The 14983-nt window shown below is 46.0% G+C and overlaps 2 protein-coding genes across 2 annotated transcripts; both read left to right on the plus strand.

Moving 5' to 3' along the window:
- The first annotated feature begins 7511 nt into the window (after positions 1 to 7511).
- LOC122390367 (larval cuticle protein 65Ag1-like) lies at positions 7512 to 8456 on the plus strand. Its single transcript, XM_043383260.1, has 2 exons — positions 7512 to 7553; positions 7890 to 8456. Exons 1-2 carry the CDS (start codon positions 7545 to 7547, stop codon positions 8283 to 8285), a joined length of 405 nt encoding a protein of 134 aa, XP_043239195.1. The 5' UTR covers positions 7512 to 7544; the 3' UTR covers positions 8286 to 8456.
- Positions 8457 to 12456: 4000 nt separating this feature from the next.
- LOC122390368 (larval cuticle protein 1-like) lies at positions 12457 to 13364 on the plus strand. The gene is made up of 2 exons (XM_043383261.1): positions 12457 to 12614; positions 12824 to 13364. Exons 1-2 carry the CDS (start codon positions 12606 to 12608, stop codon positions 13133 to 13135), a joined length of 321 nt encoding a protein of 106 aa, XP_043239196.1. The 5' UTR covers positions 12457 to 12605; the 3' UTR covers positions 13136 to 13364.
- The last annotated feature ends 1619 nt before the right edge of the window (positions 13365 to 14983 follow it).

Consider the following 14983-nt stretch of genomic DNA (forward strand, 5'->3'; position numbering starts at 1 on the left):
TCACCATCCAAGGGTCACCAACATGAGCCCAACTTTACTAAGGTTATGCGATGCATGTTTTATGGCCAGTTTTTCATTTCCAACTCAATGGTGTTGGTTATAAGACCATCAGGTACGGTTTAGGTCACTTTCTGGTGGAGGTCAGGTCAAGGTTAGGTCAAAAAAGGTCAAATTTCAAAGTTGATATTTTTGAATAAAATGGGTATTGATTCGATGCAGCTCGTCACGGGGAGTCTAATGGTGGTCTTTGTTTTGCGCTACGAAGTCTAGAATTGCTAAAAATTGAGTTTGAAAATTTGACGTCATCAATTTTGAACAGTTTTTTCGCTAAAACTTGGTCATTGGCCAAAAAAAGAGGTATCGATCTCAAATTTGGTATGTAGATAAAAGGCGGTAGGGACTATCACATATATGCCGTTTTTTCGAAATTCATAATTTTTGTTGGATTTTTCGGTTATTATATTCAAAAAATCTATTTTTTTATTTTTGGGGGTCAAAATCCAAACAAATTTAAAAACCGAAATAGCAGTTTTGTAGCCCTCTTGATTTCACACCTTTTATGTCTGAAACATTTTTCTGTATCTCTAAAGCTGTAGGCCTGACAGCTCTTCCCGCAAAACCTTTTTTTGGGTCGAAAATGGCAGAAATGACGTCACTCTGACGGGCCAACCTATCATAGCTTTTGGAAAAAATTTTCGTCACCATGTGCGCCAGCTACTCCCGGGAGGGTACTGAAAGTTTGGTGACGATCGGCGCAGCGGTTCTCGAGATATATCGAAAAAACTAAAGGGGGGCAAAAAATGCCCCCCCACCACCTGGAAGGTTAAAATTTGTTCATTTTTAGTAAACTTCTTATTGCATATTTAAATAATTTCATTTATGGTGACATCAATAATAAGCCATGCCAGGTTTTGCGGCGCTCGCCGCAGTTTCATTTTCAAACGTAACAAAAAACTGACTGGTGTGGCCAAAGTGTGACAACCCCTCCCCCTCCCCTGGCACTCACACTTTTTGTGCAAAAGATCCTTCACTACCACAGCACGGCTAGACGAGATCCGGATTGGTGGAAACACTGTGAGAGTGTCCCGAATCACATGTTTGATTAACTTGGCCTGGTGACCTGATTTATGTGACCTGAGGTCAAACATTTCGCATATAATAGAAAGTTTATGCATCATAACGATTAGGTATCATTAAAGGTTCCGACTAAATCAGCTATCGTTTCCTGTTAGGCCTCCTGGATGCTTCCATCCAGACGCGAGTTTGTAGGTAATTTTTGTCCTCAGAACCAGCCCATCCTCTTATCCTTTGGCATTGTTTCGGGTTGTCATTCACCTCCCCTCCCCCGTCCTCCCCAGCCATCCAGAGAATGCCTATTAGAAGCAGACGCCCCTGAGGTGATCGTTTGAGCGGCTGTGACCTATCGCACCAGCACTCCCAAATCCCATGGGACGAGCTCAGCCATGGCGGCGAACCAGTCACCTCAGCCCAGAGTGGCGAAATGGCTCCCCGTTTATCCTCTGAGTTCACGCCCCCGAGATGTTCCAAAGAAACCGAAGGGCCGTATCCCAAAAGCGAGTGGCTTCCAGGGCCGAGTGCGACTCGTGGCGCTCCCTAGCAGCGCGCTGGTCTCGCCATCTGTTGATGGTTTCCCGAGTGACGGAGCCCACACGAACACCCTCAGTCGATCCGAGCGACCTATGCCCGTCAGCAGCTCCCTCTGTAGGGGCTGCTGAAAACTTCGTGAGGTGCCCTTACGACTGCTCAGTTCGCACTGACCTGATCCTAAGTGACCCTACTTACCAAACACCACAAATTATATCATGCTTTAACCGATATGAATGAGATGTTCGAAATCAAGACCTCTATATACCGGACAAAAACCTTACTTAGATTTGGATGCTTAAATTGTCATGACTTAAATTTTTCTTTCCTACTTACACTGATTTAGACCAGAGTGACCTAGGAAGATAAAATTTAATATGTCAGCTTTGTCTTGTTACGAAAAAAATCCGTTTTTTAAAGCTGTAGCTCAATCAAGTGCCGAACGGTTGGGGAGCTAACTGACCACTTCCCTACACGTTGGTCAGTGTTAAAGGGCCATAACGAGTTGGCATTCAGAATGACTTAATTATGCTTTGCATCACCCGATTTGGGTATAACCTTGAGCCATAGGTTGCTGCGCAAATTTTCATTCATTAAAAGGCATGTCCAGTAGGTGTGTAGGCATTAACTCGCGTGCTGCTGGGGGGTGCTTGAAAAAACCCTCTTGCGCTTTTTTGCGAATATCTAAAAAAATGCGCCACCGTTTTTGACACACCTTATCATACCTCTTGTCTACACAGTAGGTACACATGCTGTGAAAATTTCAGACCAAGGTCACTTAAGATATCGGTGACCTACGGTCAGGTCATTCTTGCGACCTCTCCATTATAAGTCAATAGAAGAAAATTGAAAAGCGCCTCTTTTGGACAAACGTCATTCTTAACACTTTGAAACACTGAATTACAAATAATTACAATGACACAATGAACCGGAAATGGCGCATATGACCCCTCGTTATGTCCCTGAGGAGGCTGAGGTCATCTCAGGTCACGAATGGTATCTTAAAGTTTTTCGATAATAACGTTTAATAGAGGCATGCTAGAGCGATGAAAACACCTTAGTAGTCTTCAGATCCACGATACGGATGGACTGATACGCAACACGACATTTTCAGTCAGGTCATGACCTTAACCTAAGGTCAAATTTTAACGTTGACCTTTCAAGGTCAACTTATAGCTCATTCGATGCGTCTCGACGAGGGGAACACGATTCTGCTAAAAGTAAGGTCGTGCAACTTTTGAGTCAAAAGTTATTGCAGAAAAACTGTTTCTAAAAACTAAGGTATTTTGGTAGTTTTTACACCCTAGCCCGTTGGCCTTAGGTCAAATCTGAGGGAGTTGCCGAGAAAGATCGTTAAAAGAGCTAACGAATGCGTTTTTTCCTCGTCGCTGTAGCTTAGTTCCTGATCGCTGTAGTTCCTGAGCTATGCGCCGATTTGTCGAAAGCTAAAGTTTGACCTGAAAAGCGGCGAAATTTTACTTTCGGTGACCTCTGGTGACCTGACCTTTGACCTGACCTAAAAAGTAATTGAAGAAATTTCTTCATTTCTGTTAACGTTCTTTCGAACGCCGCCTATAGCGTGTCGCTTCGTGGCCCAGGAGCCGAGTTAGAGGAGGGGTGTTCAACCTATTTCCCAGTAGGGCGTGGAGATCCAGGACCCCCAGCGGGGCACGGGTTCAGACCCATAGTCACGGACCTCCATTTTCAAAAGGTCCGGTGAAATTGATTACAATGCTGAGTTTTCCAGCGCCTTTTAAAAACAGCTCATATCGACAAATAATTTTGACAATCTAGTCAAGTGGTCAAAAGATCGGACAAAGAAAATAAAAGCATAAATATTTGCAATTCAAGCGCGGTTTGCATGCCATTGCTGACTCATCATCACGTTTAATGTTGGTCTCGTACGAACATCATATCAGACAGGGTGCAACTGCAGACGCCACCGGGCGTCCCAGGAAAGTGGCGTTTTATTGCATCTCAATGCGGCCTCCGCTGCGATCTGTGGTCAAAGTGCAGTGAGCATCCTGCATAGATTTAGCACTGAGCGCGGGCCGAATCAGCCTTGGCCTGGAACGGCTTTACCGATCGGCGGGCCGCCAGCTGCTCAAGGGCGCACCGGCCCGAGAGGGGTAGATATACCGTCACTGGGGACGTCCTCAAGGGTGCCAGCGAGCTGCCGAATTCAATACTCCGCTCGCCAGAGGATATCGCCGACTTCAACAGCCTGTCTCCATATACCGCCGCAGGCTGAATTCAATGATGCACATACCGAAACTAATCATCATGTTGAATGTCAACTGTCAAGAGAATTCCAAATCGACATCACTGAGGCAGCCTGAGAAAATGCTGTTGCGGTCTATGAAGATAGCCGGAAAGTCTTTGTTGTCATAAATACCTGCTATCAAATTATTTCTTTTCATTTTTATTCATTTTGCATTGTTTTCATGATATGTCCTAACTCTGGGCTACTGGTGTCACCGGTATGTCCTAACAGAATGTCGTCGACCTCACTGTTCGGTTACAAGATGATGACAACAGCTTCACTCATACGTGGTATGAAGTGTCACTGGATTCATCGGCTGGTAGCCAATGGACGGAGTGCCGTCAGCCAGCAAATAAAAAGGGATCCTAGACCACTTAACCACGAAAACGGCTAAAACGTGCATGTATGTTACTTCATCGGTTTCCATTGAAGTATCAGTTTATGTTTTCGCCGTTCGTCTTTGCATCTTCGCTCGCGTGACTACCCATTTGGCAGGGTCGCGGATTACCGATGGAGAGAGGTCGAGGAGGAGGGGGCGGGGGTCTACGAGCGCGTCCCCAGAATGCCCGATCGGCGCAGCTCAGCCACCTATACGGGCGTCGGAGCTGGGAGAGCTGGGACCAGGCGGCGCACGAGCGGGGGCGTCTTCGGCCGGTCGGCACACCCCGCCGCCGGCTTAGCGGACGGAGAAGGGGCCCTTTCGCGGCGCTCAGAGCCTGCACAAGGCCATAGGCAAGAGCCGCTTAGTCACCGAGATGCCACCACGTACGAGCCACGTCAGGACGGCTTCACCTTAGCTGGCTCCGGCCTGGGGAGAGGCGTTATTGACAGATAGACATTTACACCGTCCAGCTCAGCAGACGTCAGGATTGCCGCACCGCAGTCCGCAGCTGGTCACTGCTTCTGAATGTGTCACGTCCCTGCTGGCCGGTTTGTCTAACATCGTGCCTATAATTTGTATGCATAAACATGAGGAGTAAGCATTGTGTTGATGAAGAGAAGCCGGGGGGGGGGGGGTACAACCACCCTCGCCGTTTCGCCTCTAGTGGAGTTAGAGCCTCGCGTAAAAAATGAACGTATGCGCCGCTATAAGACGCAGCGATTGATATCGATTTTAAGGTTTCAGGTCAGCCGGCGACCTCCGAGGTTAGGTCAAGTGGCACAAGTCACGGGTTTAGTTTTTTTAATAACTTCGCAAATGTCTTCTCGAGTCCATTGGTGGCTTTCCTGACTCTCTAGCTTTATTTGATTGGGAGTTATTGACGAAAAACACGCATCACCCTAGTAACGTCATACTCGTAAATGACGTTACGCCAGGTCAACACTCAACAATGCTGAAGTGAAGCGTTTGGTCTTGCAATGAGTGCATGAAATCACGAATAATTCCATGTGTTTGAGATAGTTTTAGATCAATCCCGGCGCCAAAATAACAGTTTCTATATTTCCCTATTGACCGTGAGGTCACGTGACCGACCGGACCTCATGTGACCTGTAGGAAAAATCCGAGATATACAAGTTGTGAGACTTCTGGAGAATACTACGTCCTGTAAGTTTCATCTTCCTGTGAAAGTTCCTCTGGTACTGAGGGCGTTGCAAAGCTGCGACATCAGAGGACCGTGTAGAGATTTATCTATGACGCCATAGGTCAGGGATCTGACCAGGCCTGAAAATGCATTTAGTGACATAAGCTCCGGCTTGAGTCAAAGGTCAGTTTTGCCAAGTTTCAGCTCTCCTTCGTCGGTGTGTTCTGAGCTATCACGGGAAAACGTGGTGGGAGCGCCCCCTCGGCAGGCGAGAGTTATTACTATTGTTTTTTTGTTTTGTTTTTTAACCCGCGCCCCAGTGGCGGTCTCGGCCAACTTCGCCCTAGTGAGGGGGGGGGGGGGGCATATGTTACCACCCACCTCTAACTCAAAAACTAAGAGGGCTAGAAAGACGCGGTAAAAAGCAATCGATAGCTCTCAATGCGTACGTTTGAAAGTATTCCGGTCATTTTTCACCTTAGAGCAATATTAGGGTCACCAGAGGTCATCAAAGGTCAAAATTTGCCAATTGTCATTATATTTTTCAGAAAACATGCCGCTATCTCAGGAACTATGGTAGCTAGAAATACGCATGATAGAACAATCGATAGCTTTTGAACTCTTCTTTTGAAAAGGTCATTATCAATATTGACCTCAGGTTAACGGTTTAGCCTCCAGAGGGCAAAAACTCCAAAAATAGCTGTTTTTACGAAAAGTGTTTTTCGCCAATAACTTTCGACTACAAAAAGCCACGACATTTCTATTGCCAGAATCGTGTTCCCCTCACCGAGACGCGTCGAATGAACTATAATTTGACCTTGAAAGGTCAACTTGAAAATTTGACCTCAGGTCAAGGTCATGACCTGACCGGAAAAGGTCATGTTGCATATCAGTCGATGCGTCTCAACAAGACAAACACAATGAGACCATCCCCAGCGTTCTATCTGTTTCCAATCGCGAGTTATTGGCAAAAAACTGTTTGTAGCCTCAAATGACCTCGGATGACCTTTCTAGAGGCTATCAGCAAAAATGACACCTTGTTCATCACGAGTGGACTAAATCATTGTGATTCTGAAATATTTGGACTGTTCCTATGCGTACACACGGATCTAGAGGCATTTTCATTTTTCTCCATTGACTTGTAATGGAAAGGGCATGCCACTGACCTGACCTTTTGTCACGGATATAAAAAATCCGAGATAAACAAATTGTAGGCACCCATAACAGCATGCAATCCACCAAGTTTCAAACCTTTCTGACAAACACTGCAGGCTGGACATGATTGCAAACTTTTTTTAAGGCTTGGTCAGTTAACTTGACCTGGTGACCTGACCTGACATGACCTGGGGTCAAAAATTTCACACATTGTCCAAAATTGATGTATCAAAAGCTACCCCAAGCGGCGTGGCGCTACGCGCCGCGGTTTTTTATTCACATGCAAAAAACGTGACAGGGTGGTAACATATGCCCCCCCCCCCCACTGGGGCGAAGGTTAACTTTCGAGCAACAGTGAAGCTATAGCAATGTGTTTTGATGTGGCGAAGTTGTAGCTGCCTTCAGCAGAAGACTTAGACATCTTGACTTTTCACGTGGCACGCGCTACGAGGATCCGACGTAGTCCCTAGGTGCTTCAAGGGTAGTCAGTTAAGGGGAAGAAGGGATGGGGCTACCCTACAGAAAGGGCCGCACGCAGGTCAATCGGTCCAGCGGCTGTCTAGATATAAGCCTCTCAAAAGCGTTACAGGCCGGGCCGGGCCGGGCCGGGCCGCTCATACTGAGATTTTCCCGTTATATTGAGAAGACTCGCTTCGCGTTTCGCGCTCGCTCGTAACTATTGTTTCATCTTTACGACTACAAGCAACATTCTGTTATGTTCAAAATAACTTCGTTCGACCGTTTATCAATAGAAATCTCCAAGCTGCTGAGGTACGGGTAGATACGTTTTTTTTTTTGGTAGCGGTAGCTCGCGCGTCCCGCTCTGCGGCGGACACATTCACGGCCGAGGGAGATGTCATCGCCCGGCGGCTCGAAGATGCGTGGCATTCCAACAGGCGAGGATTATCCGGTGGGTTAGCAAAAACACCCTTTCGTATATAAGGTGGCCTCTCGGCTCAACCATTGGCAGTCGGCTGAAGACATCCATTTGAGGAAACATGAAGCTGGTAAGCGGTCTCCGAAATCATTCAGCCATTCAACTGAATGCATCATCGTTGCGCGCTTCTATTGTCTTGTTTTGTTCTGCATTTTCCTTTTTTAAAGAATATCAGCTATTTTAGGAACAACTTGCCCAGAAAGGTATTGATACCACTAGAAAAAAAGTAATACCTTTCGCTTCAAATGTTTCGTTATTATCACGATTCACGATCGATCTTAGTTTTCACGAAATGTTATTTAATTCATTGTTTTACATTCGCCATATATTTAAATGCCTAATTGATAATACCTTAGCGATATCAAGATGAACAACCGACTCACCGTCACGTCTGCTCCTCTGACAGGTGGTGATCTGCGCTCTGGTGGCCCTGGCCGCGGCCCGGCCGCAGGATTTCGTCGATGACTCTCCAATCCTCCAGGAGATCAAATACAAGACGCTTGAGGATGCTGGCATCCTGCGCATGGAGTCGAACATGAACGAGGACGGCTCGTTCCAGTACGGCTTCGAGACCACCGACCCGATCCAGCAGGACGTGGCTGGACAGCCCAGACAGATCGGAGAGGAAGTTGGAATGACTATGCAGGGATCCTATAGCTTCCAGACCCCCGAGGGTCAGACCATCACCATCAACTGGGTGGCCGACGAGAACGGCTTCCAGCCGCAGGGCGAGGCCATTCCTCAGGACGCGAACTCGCAGTCACAGGCTTCTGAGCAACTCGAGTTCAACGAGCAAATTTAACGGATCATACCCTAGTGCCTTCACCCTGGTGACCGCCTGACAACGGCTGAAATGCTGACATTAGCTTCTGATTACATTGATTTTGTAATCCAGTGTTGTATGAACATTGTTATAATTATTCATGTAGAATAGCTGAGCATACTGAACATGCAATACAACTCGTGTTCTTAACCATGTATTTTCTCCTATTCACTACACTATTAGTATTTTCGAAACAACAAAATGCTGACGAGCGTCATGACGGTGAACTGAGCCGAGGACCGAATGGCTGGAGTCAGGGGTAAACCTATCTTGGACTCGCTCCTGGATCACGGAGCAATGTGGAGATCACACATGCCTATTACAACAACTGATGACCATTGTTCCAAAGCAATTACAAAAATAATGACGTAAAAGGTACAAAAAAAGTTCACCAGTCATTTTGTAGGATCGAATCTCAGGTCATGTGACTGAAAGAAACTGAGGTCATCGTAGGAATATTCAAGGATCTCAAGTGACTCCAACAAGTTCTGATGTAGCATCAAATCTCAAATATTTTGGCATGAGCCTACGCCACGTTTGAGTCTTTACTATCCGTTTTTTTTTTTTGCATTATCATTAAAAGGCTCATGATCCACCTCAATCGCTGAAAATTAAAACATAAGATTGCTCCGATAGCTTTTGTGACAATCAAGAAAAAATATTCGTGTCTTCCATGAACATCTGACATAATGTCCCGCCCAAATAAGACACAAGAATAAGTCACATACAAGAAAAATAGCGATGAATGGCACCGTGTCGGCTACGAAGTAAAGGAGAATGCAATGGAAACAAAACAAATCATGAGCTTTAAAAAAGAATGCATAGTCTCATACCAACATCGCAGATGAAAAGTCACCACTGCTTTCAGCTAATCACTGTCATGCAAGGTAGCAGAACCGTAACCGAAAGGCTCTCATTTATTCGGTTTTACTATAAATGCTGATGCCTGTTTGGGTTTACGGTTAACCAAGAAAGAGCGTGTTTGATCGATTGCAGTCATTTTGATAGCACCGAGTCTATTTGCACAGCAACACGTTCTGCTTTAGTGCCACAAAGACTTGGATTGGAGCAAGGATTTGAGAAGAAATGGCGTTGACATGACGTCTAAAATTTCAGACCAAAGTCTCTCAAGGTCAGGTCACCAGGTCACGTCAAGTGACCTCACCTCATAAAAGTTTAGATGCCTAAGTTAAGGTCATTTTTGCGACCTCTCCATTTTATGCTAATGGAAGAATATTGAAAAGCGCCTCTTTGAAACGTACGTCATTCTAAACAATCAAACACCGAATTACAAGTAACAATGACACACCAAACTAAAAAACGGCACCCGTGACCCCTCTTTGTGCTCCTGAAGTTTACTCAGGTCACGAATGGTATTAAACAGTTTTTTGCGAATAAATTTTGATAGAGGCATGCTAGACTGATGAAAATGCCTTTCATGTGTTCAACTCGACGTCGGATATGCAACATGACGTTTTCCTGTCAGGTTTTTACCCTGAACTGAGGTCAAATTTTCAGGTTGACTCTTCGATGTCAAACCATAATTCATTCGATTGTGACGAGAGGAGCACGATGCCGGTAAAAGTAAATCGTTCAAGGTTTGAGTCAAAAGATGTTGCATAAAAACTGTTTCCGCAAAAAAAACGTCTTCTTTGGCAGATCGTGTCCATTGCCGGCAAAACCGTTGACCTAAGGTCAAATCTGAAAGAAATATTTAGAAAGAATGTTAACCCGCGCCGGCACAGGCCATTTTGCGTCCTTCGACGGCACAAGGGGGTCGGTACGATCCCCCCCCCCCCTCGCGTTTGGCCCCTGATCGAGCAGGAGCTTCGCGGAAAAAACGAGCGTGCTGCCCGTCACAAGACGAAGCCGATGCTATCCAATTTTAAGGTCCTAGGTCATCGGGTAACCTTCCAGGTCATGTCAATGACCCGAAGATCGGGGAAATCGGGACCTGTTAGTAAGTTGTAAAGTGTGGCTGCTACGGGGTTTTCTGGGGTGCTGATCACGAATATCGTGTTAGTTTTGATCAGAGATGATGTCTTTAAGCATTTAGACCAGGTCGGGTCAGGTCAGGTCAGGTCAACCGGTAGGGGTCGTGACGGTATTCGTAATACGTGTCAACCGCCTCTGACAGCTTCGTAACATGCTGCGATGGCACCAAAACTACTTCGTAAATGCTCAAATGGTTGCTAAATTCGAAATCAGCTCCAAAAACTAGCCTAGAAACATGTAAAACTCGAAAAAGTGAACCGAGGTCACCTAAGGTCAATGACCTGACCTGATCTTCAGGTGACCTTGGCATCCACCCTTATGCATGGGAGCAACATCAAATCACATGTTTGAACGTTTAAAACCACGAAAAGCTTACAAACGCGCGGCTAATGCGAGCCGACATACGCTAAATCGCGATTCCGGCCAAGCATGGTCTCGGAAAGTAGGTCACAGGTCAAAGGGCATTTGGGTCAGGGTCATACAATTTTCAGGGTAGGTGTAAAATTAATCAATGCGAGGGTACTGAAAGTTTCGTCGCGATCGGCCGCTTTTTACGCGAGTTATTCGCGAAAAACCTTAGGGGGGGGGTTGCATCAGCCCCCCACCCCTGTGCCGGCGAGGGTTAACCCGCGCCCCGTTGGGCTCTGCCGAGCAACGCGCCCCGTTTGAGGGGGGGCAATTTGCCCCCCCCCCTAAGATCTCGAGAACCACGCAACCTAGCGACAAGCGGCAAACGGTGTTGGATAGCCCTATCAGGGAACTACCTTGTGACCCAATTTTATTGACCTAGATCAAACCGATGACGTCACAGGTCAGGTCAAAGGTCGAATTTTCACCGTTTACAGGCATTTCAAGAAATGCGTTGTAAAATCCAGTAAAATGCATTTCATTGAAAATCATCGATGGGGAAATGTTCTTCAAACACATATTTTGCTATTTGAGGTCACTGATACCAGGTCAGGTCACAGAGGTCAGGTCACTGCAGGTCACAATATGAAAGTGTCGTGTGATACATGTTTTATGGTCCATTTTACATGACAAATGTGATTATGTGGGTCAAGCAGACTTTTGGGCCAGCTTAGGTCACGTTTTGGTCAAGGTCAGGTCAAGGTCAGGTCAAATTAGGTCAAATTTCAAAGTTAATATTTTTGCATAAAATGGGTATCTATTCGATGCAGCTCGTCACAGGGAGTTCAATGGTGGTCTTTATTTTGCCCTACGTGGTCTAGAATCGCTAAAAATTGAGTTCAAAAATTTGACGTCATCATTTTGAACAGTTTTTTCGCTATAACTTGGCCAAAAAACGAGATATCGATCTTAAATTTGGTATGTATATAGAAAGCACAGGGTCTATCATATATATTCCGGTTTTTTCGAAATTCGGAATTATTTTGGATTTTTTTTAGTTTTTCTAAAAAACTCAATTTTTCGAATTTTTGGGGGTCAAAAACCCAACATTTTAAAAATCCGAGATAGCAATTTTGTAGCGCAGCTTTTTGTCTACTAGACCATATAAAGATCTTTGAAATTGCTTAGTAACTGTAAATTTGGTGAGCGTTTCAAGATTGCATGTTTTTTTTTTTTGCTCATTTTTGCTCGGACATGACCTCAGTTTGACATCAATAACTCCTGACCTAAGGTGACATAAGACTTGAAATTCGGTGTGAAGGTGTCAAATTGATGCCCGGGAAGGAACTGAAAATTTGGCGGCGCTGCGCGCCGCCGTTTTCTTGCTATTTAGGAAAAACCACAGGGGGGCCAAAATGCCCCCCAACGGGGCGAGGGTTAATAGGGCTATCAAAGGCGTTTTTCCAGGGCGATGTAGCAATATTAGTTTTCGAGTTAGGCGCCGGGCTAGGTGTCATATAACTTCCCTTTGTCAAAATAAAATACAACTTCGTTTGCTGTCGACCACCCATTTGAAAGTCTTGGAAGAAAATTGGGGGTAGATGGCGTTTTTTGGGCGAAACGCACCTTTTACGCTGTCACTTGCACATCGCAGCTGCTTCTTATTTCCCTAAATCAAGCCGTTTGTCAAGATTATCTCCCTTTATCGTTAATCTGCTGTAACTGACCGGTAGCAGCGCAGAGCACCCTGGTTAGAGCAGCAGTCACCACTGTCGCTAATACCACTAAGCAGATCACCTGTCGATATCTCCGACGAGCGGTCACGTACCGGGAAAGGATGCGTAGCATACCAACAAGTGCAGCCAGTTCGGAAACAAAAACAATCCAGTCGGCCTATAAAAGAGAGCTCCGAATCTCACAGTAGCAGTTCGCTCCTAGCATCGAAAGAGATTCAATATGAAGCTGGTAAGTGAATCAGACGCGCTTATCCTCTGAGTTGCATGCATCTCAAATAACTTGATATATTTGTATGATGAAGTTGCTCGTACATCTGTGCGTGTATTATCTGTGTGTGATCTGCATGCTTTACATGGCGCTGTATGTAGACATGCTCTTAGCTTTCGTTTGTTGTGATTTGGTTTTATCTCCAGTATGACCATCTTCTCCTCTGTCAGCTGGTGGTCTGCGCTCTGGTGGCTCTGGCCGCCGCCCGGCCGCAGGACGAACCCAAGTTCAAGACGCTCGAGGATGCCGGCATCCTGCGCATGGATTCGACCATGAACGAGGACGGCTCGTTCCAGTACGGCTTCGAGACCACCGACCCGATCCAGCAGGACGTGGCCGGACAGCCCAAACAAATCGGAGAGGAGATCGGCATCGCCATGCAGGGATCCTACAGCTTCCAGACTCCTGACGGTCAGACCATCACCGTCAACTGGGTGGCCGACGAGAACGGCTTCCAGCCGGAGGGTGACGCTATCCCGTAAACGTTGACTTTCTAGGTACCGGCGATGTCTTATGGCAGAACAAAGGACTATTCAGTGACGTGGTGACATGATCGTCGTGGCTGCAGAGAAACTATCAAGACCCTGCTTGTGCGATGGGTGGTTCCTGCTTTGCTGTCTTTCTGTCTTGCCTATCCGCAAGACTAATCTTCCTATACTGTCACGTAGACTAGGTCAGCAAGCTGAACACTGAATAAAAGAAGTGTTCTGACATGATGTTTTATATTATGACGTCACATGATAATGCATAAGTGTTGCTGTCCTCATATCAATATCTGCATTCAAATAAGTTGCCTCATTGATTCCAATGGACAGTAACAAACGCCGGTACATTAAGAGGATGCAATTATGTCGGGGCTAAGACGCTCAACGATGGCGTGCGGTCAGCTGATCACGTGGTTCGGGTCAGCGGTCTCAGTCAGCCCAAGAGGCTACGCCCGCCGTGGGGGGGGGGGGGGTCAAAACTCGGCGGCACCAAACGATTCCAAACGTGAAAGGAAGTTGGGCCGGCCCTCTCAGGCCTTCAGCTTCAGTGTTTCGGGGTCTGGATGGAGCAGCGACATTGCCTCACGACTGTATTGATATAGTTGTCGACTGGAGCGACGGAGATTGCACTAGTAAAACTCACCGGCATTTCGAATTTGGCGTCATCAATGAAATAGGGTGGAGATAATACGACCCATAGGCGGCGGAACGGGGAAGGCACCGGGGCACCGTGCCACCCTTTGATTTTGGCATTTTAATATTAGCCCTATGGGCGTTGCATGGAAAGAATGAGTCCAAAAGTCGGCAGTGCCCCCCCCCCCCCTTAATTGAAGGTGTTCCGCCGCTACTGATACGACCCATCCCTCCGACTTGGGCCTAGGATTTTCATGGAAATGAAAACGGGTTCGTCCATACGTGTTTAAGTTAACCTCTTGGTTCTTTTTGTATACTGGGGTATACATCGTCTTAAGTCGATCTCTACGGAATTCACTAATGGCTAGGCTATTTCATGGCCATGCGTTGCATTCTTCATGCCATGGTCCGCCACCTGGTGGCTGAATTTATATCCTCAAGTTGAATTTGTTGACGCCTCAGCGCTTCAATCTTCCCGGTATCTCGGCGTTCGCAGCATAGAGGCACGTCTTCTAATTATTTTCCTGTTATTTCTTTTTAAGAGTATGGCTCATCGAAAACTGTTGTATTGCTAACATAACCATTCGTTGTTGATCATTGCTTGCAGGTTTTGTAAACAAAATTGTGTGTTTGGAACTTTTCCAGAAAGAATTAAAGTTCATGTATACTAAGGTATACAAATGTCCTTGGCCCGAAAAATTTTGAGACGTGCTTAAGAAGTAGCACTACAATTATTCGGAGGAATTGACCTCTGAAAAAATAAATGTACACCCGAGTGACCAACGGGATCCTGCACGACGGAGAAATGTAAACGTCAGTATACAACGGACTGTGCCTAGGACTAGTCATGTATACTGTAGTATACATGGTTGCTGGGTTAGTTAAAGCCATTTTTTGTGGCTCACAAACAACATTATGCCTTCAAATGGCTCTGTGGTTGAGCGTTGACATTCTTCGAATCGTTGGCGACCTCAATGACCGTAGATCCTCACTCAAAGTTTGATAAATCGCCCGATGAATCAGAATCCGACCCCCAAGCACAATGACATAGGCAAGCACCTCTCTAAAACACACCATACGGCGATTTTTTTTAGAGATGTCGCTTCAGATATTGCTGCAAGGTCTTCCTCTACTGTTAATCGACTCGCAACAGGTGCTACAAGTTCTATATCTTCAAAGGAAATGGCAACTAAAGACCTAAGAGCAGTGGGC

This window comes from Amphibalanus amphitrite, unplaced genomic scaffold, assembly GCF_019059575.1.
Source record: "Amphibalanus amphitrite isolate SeventyFive unplaced genomic scaffold, NRLGWU_Aamphi_draft 000394F_arrow, whole genome shotgun sequence".
Taxonomy (NCBI): Eukaryota; Metazoa; Arthropoda; class Thecostraca; order Balanomorpha; family Balanidae; genus Amphibalanus; species Amphibalanus amphitrite.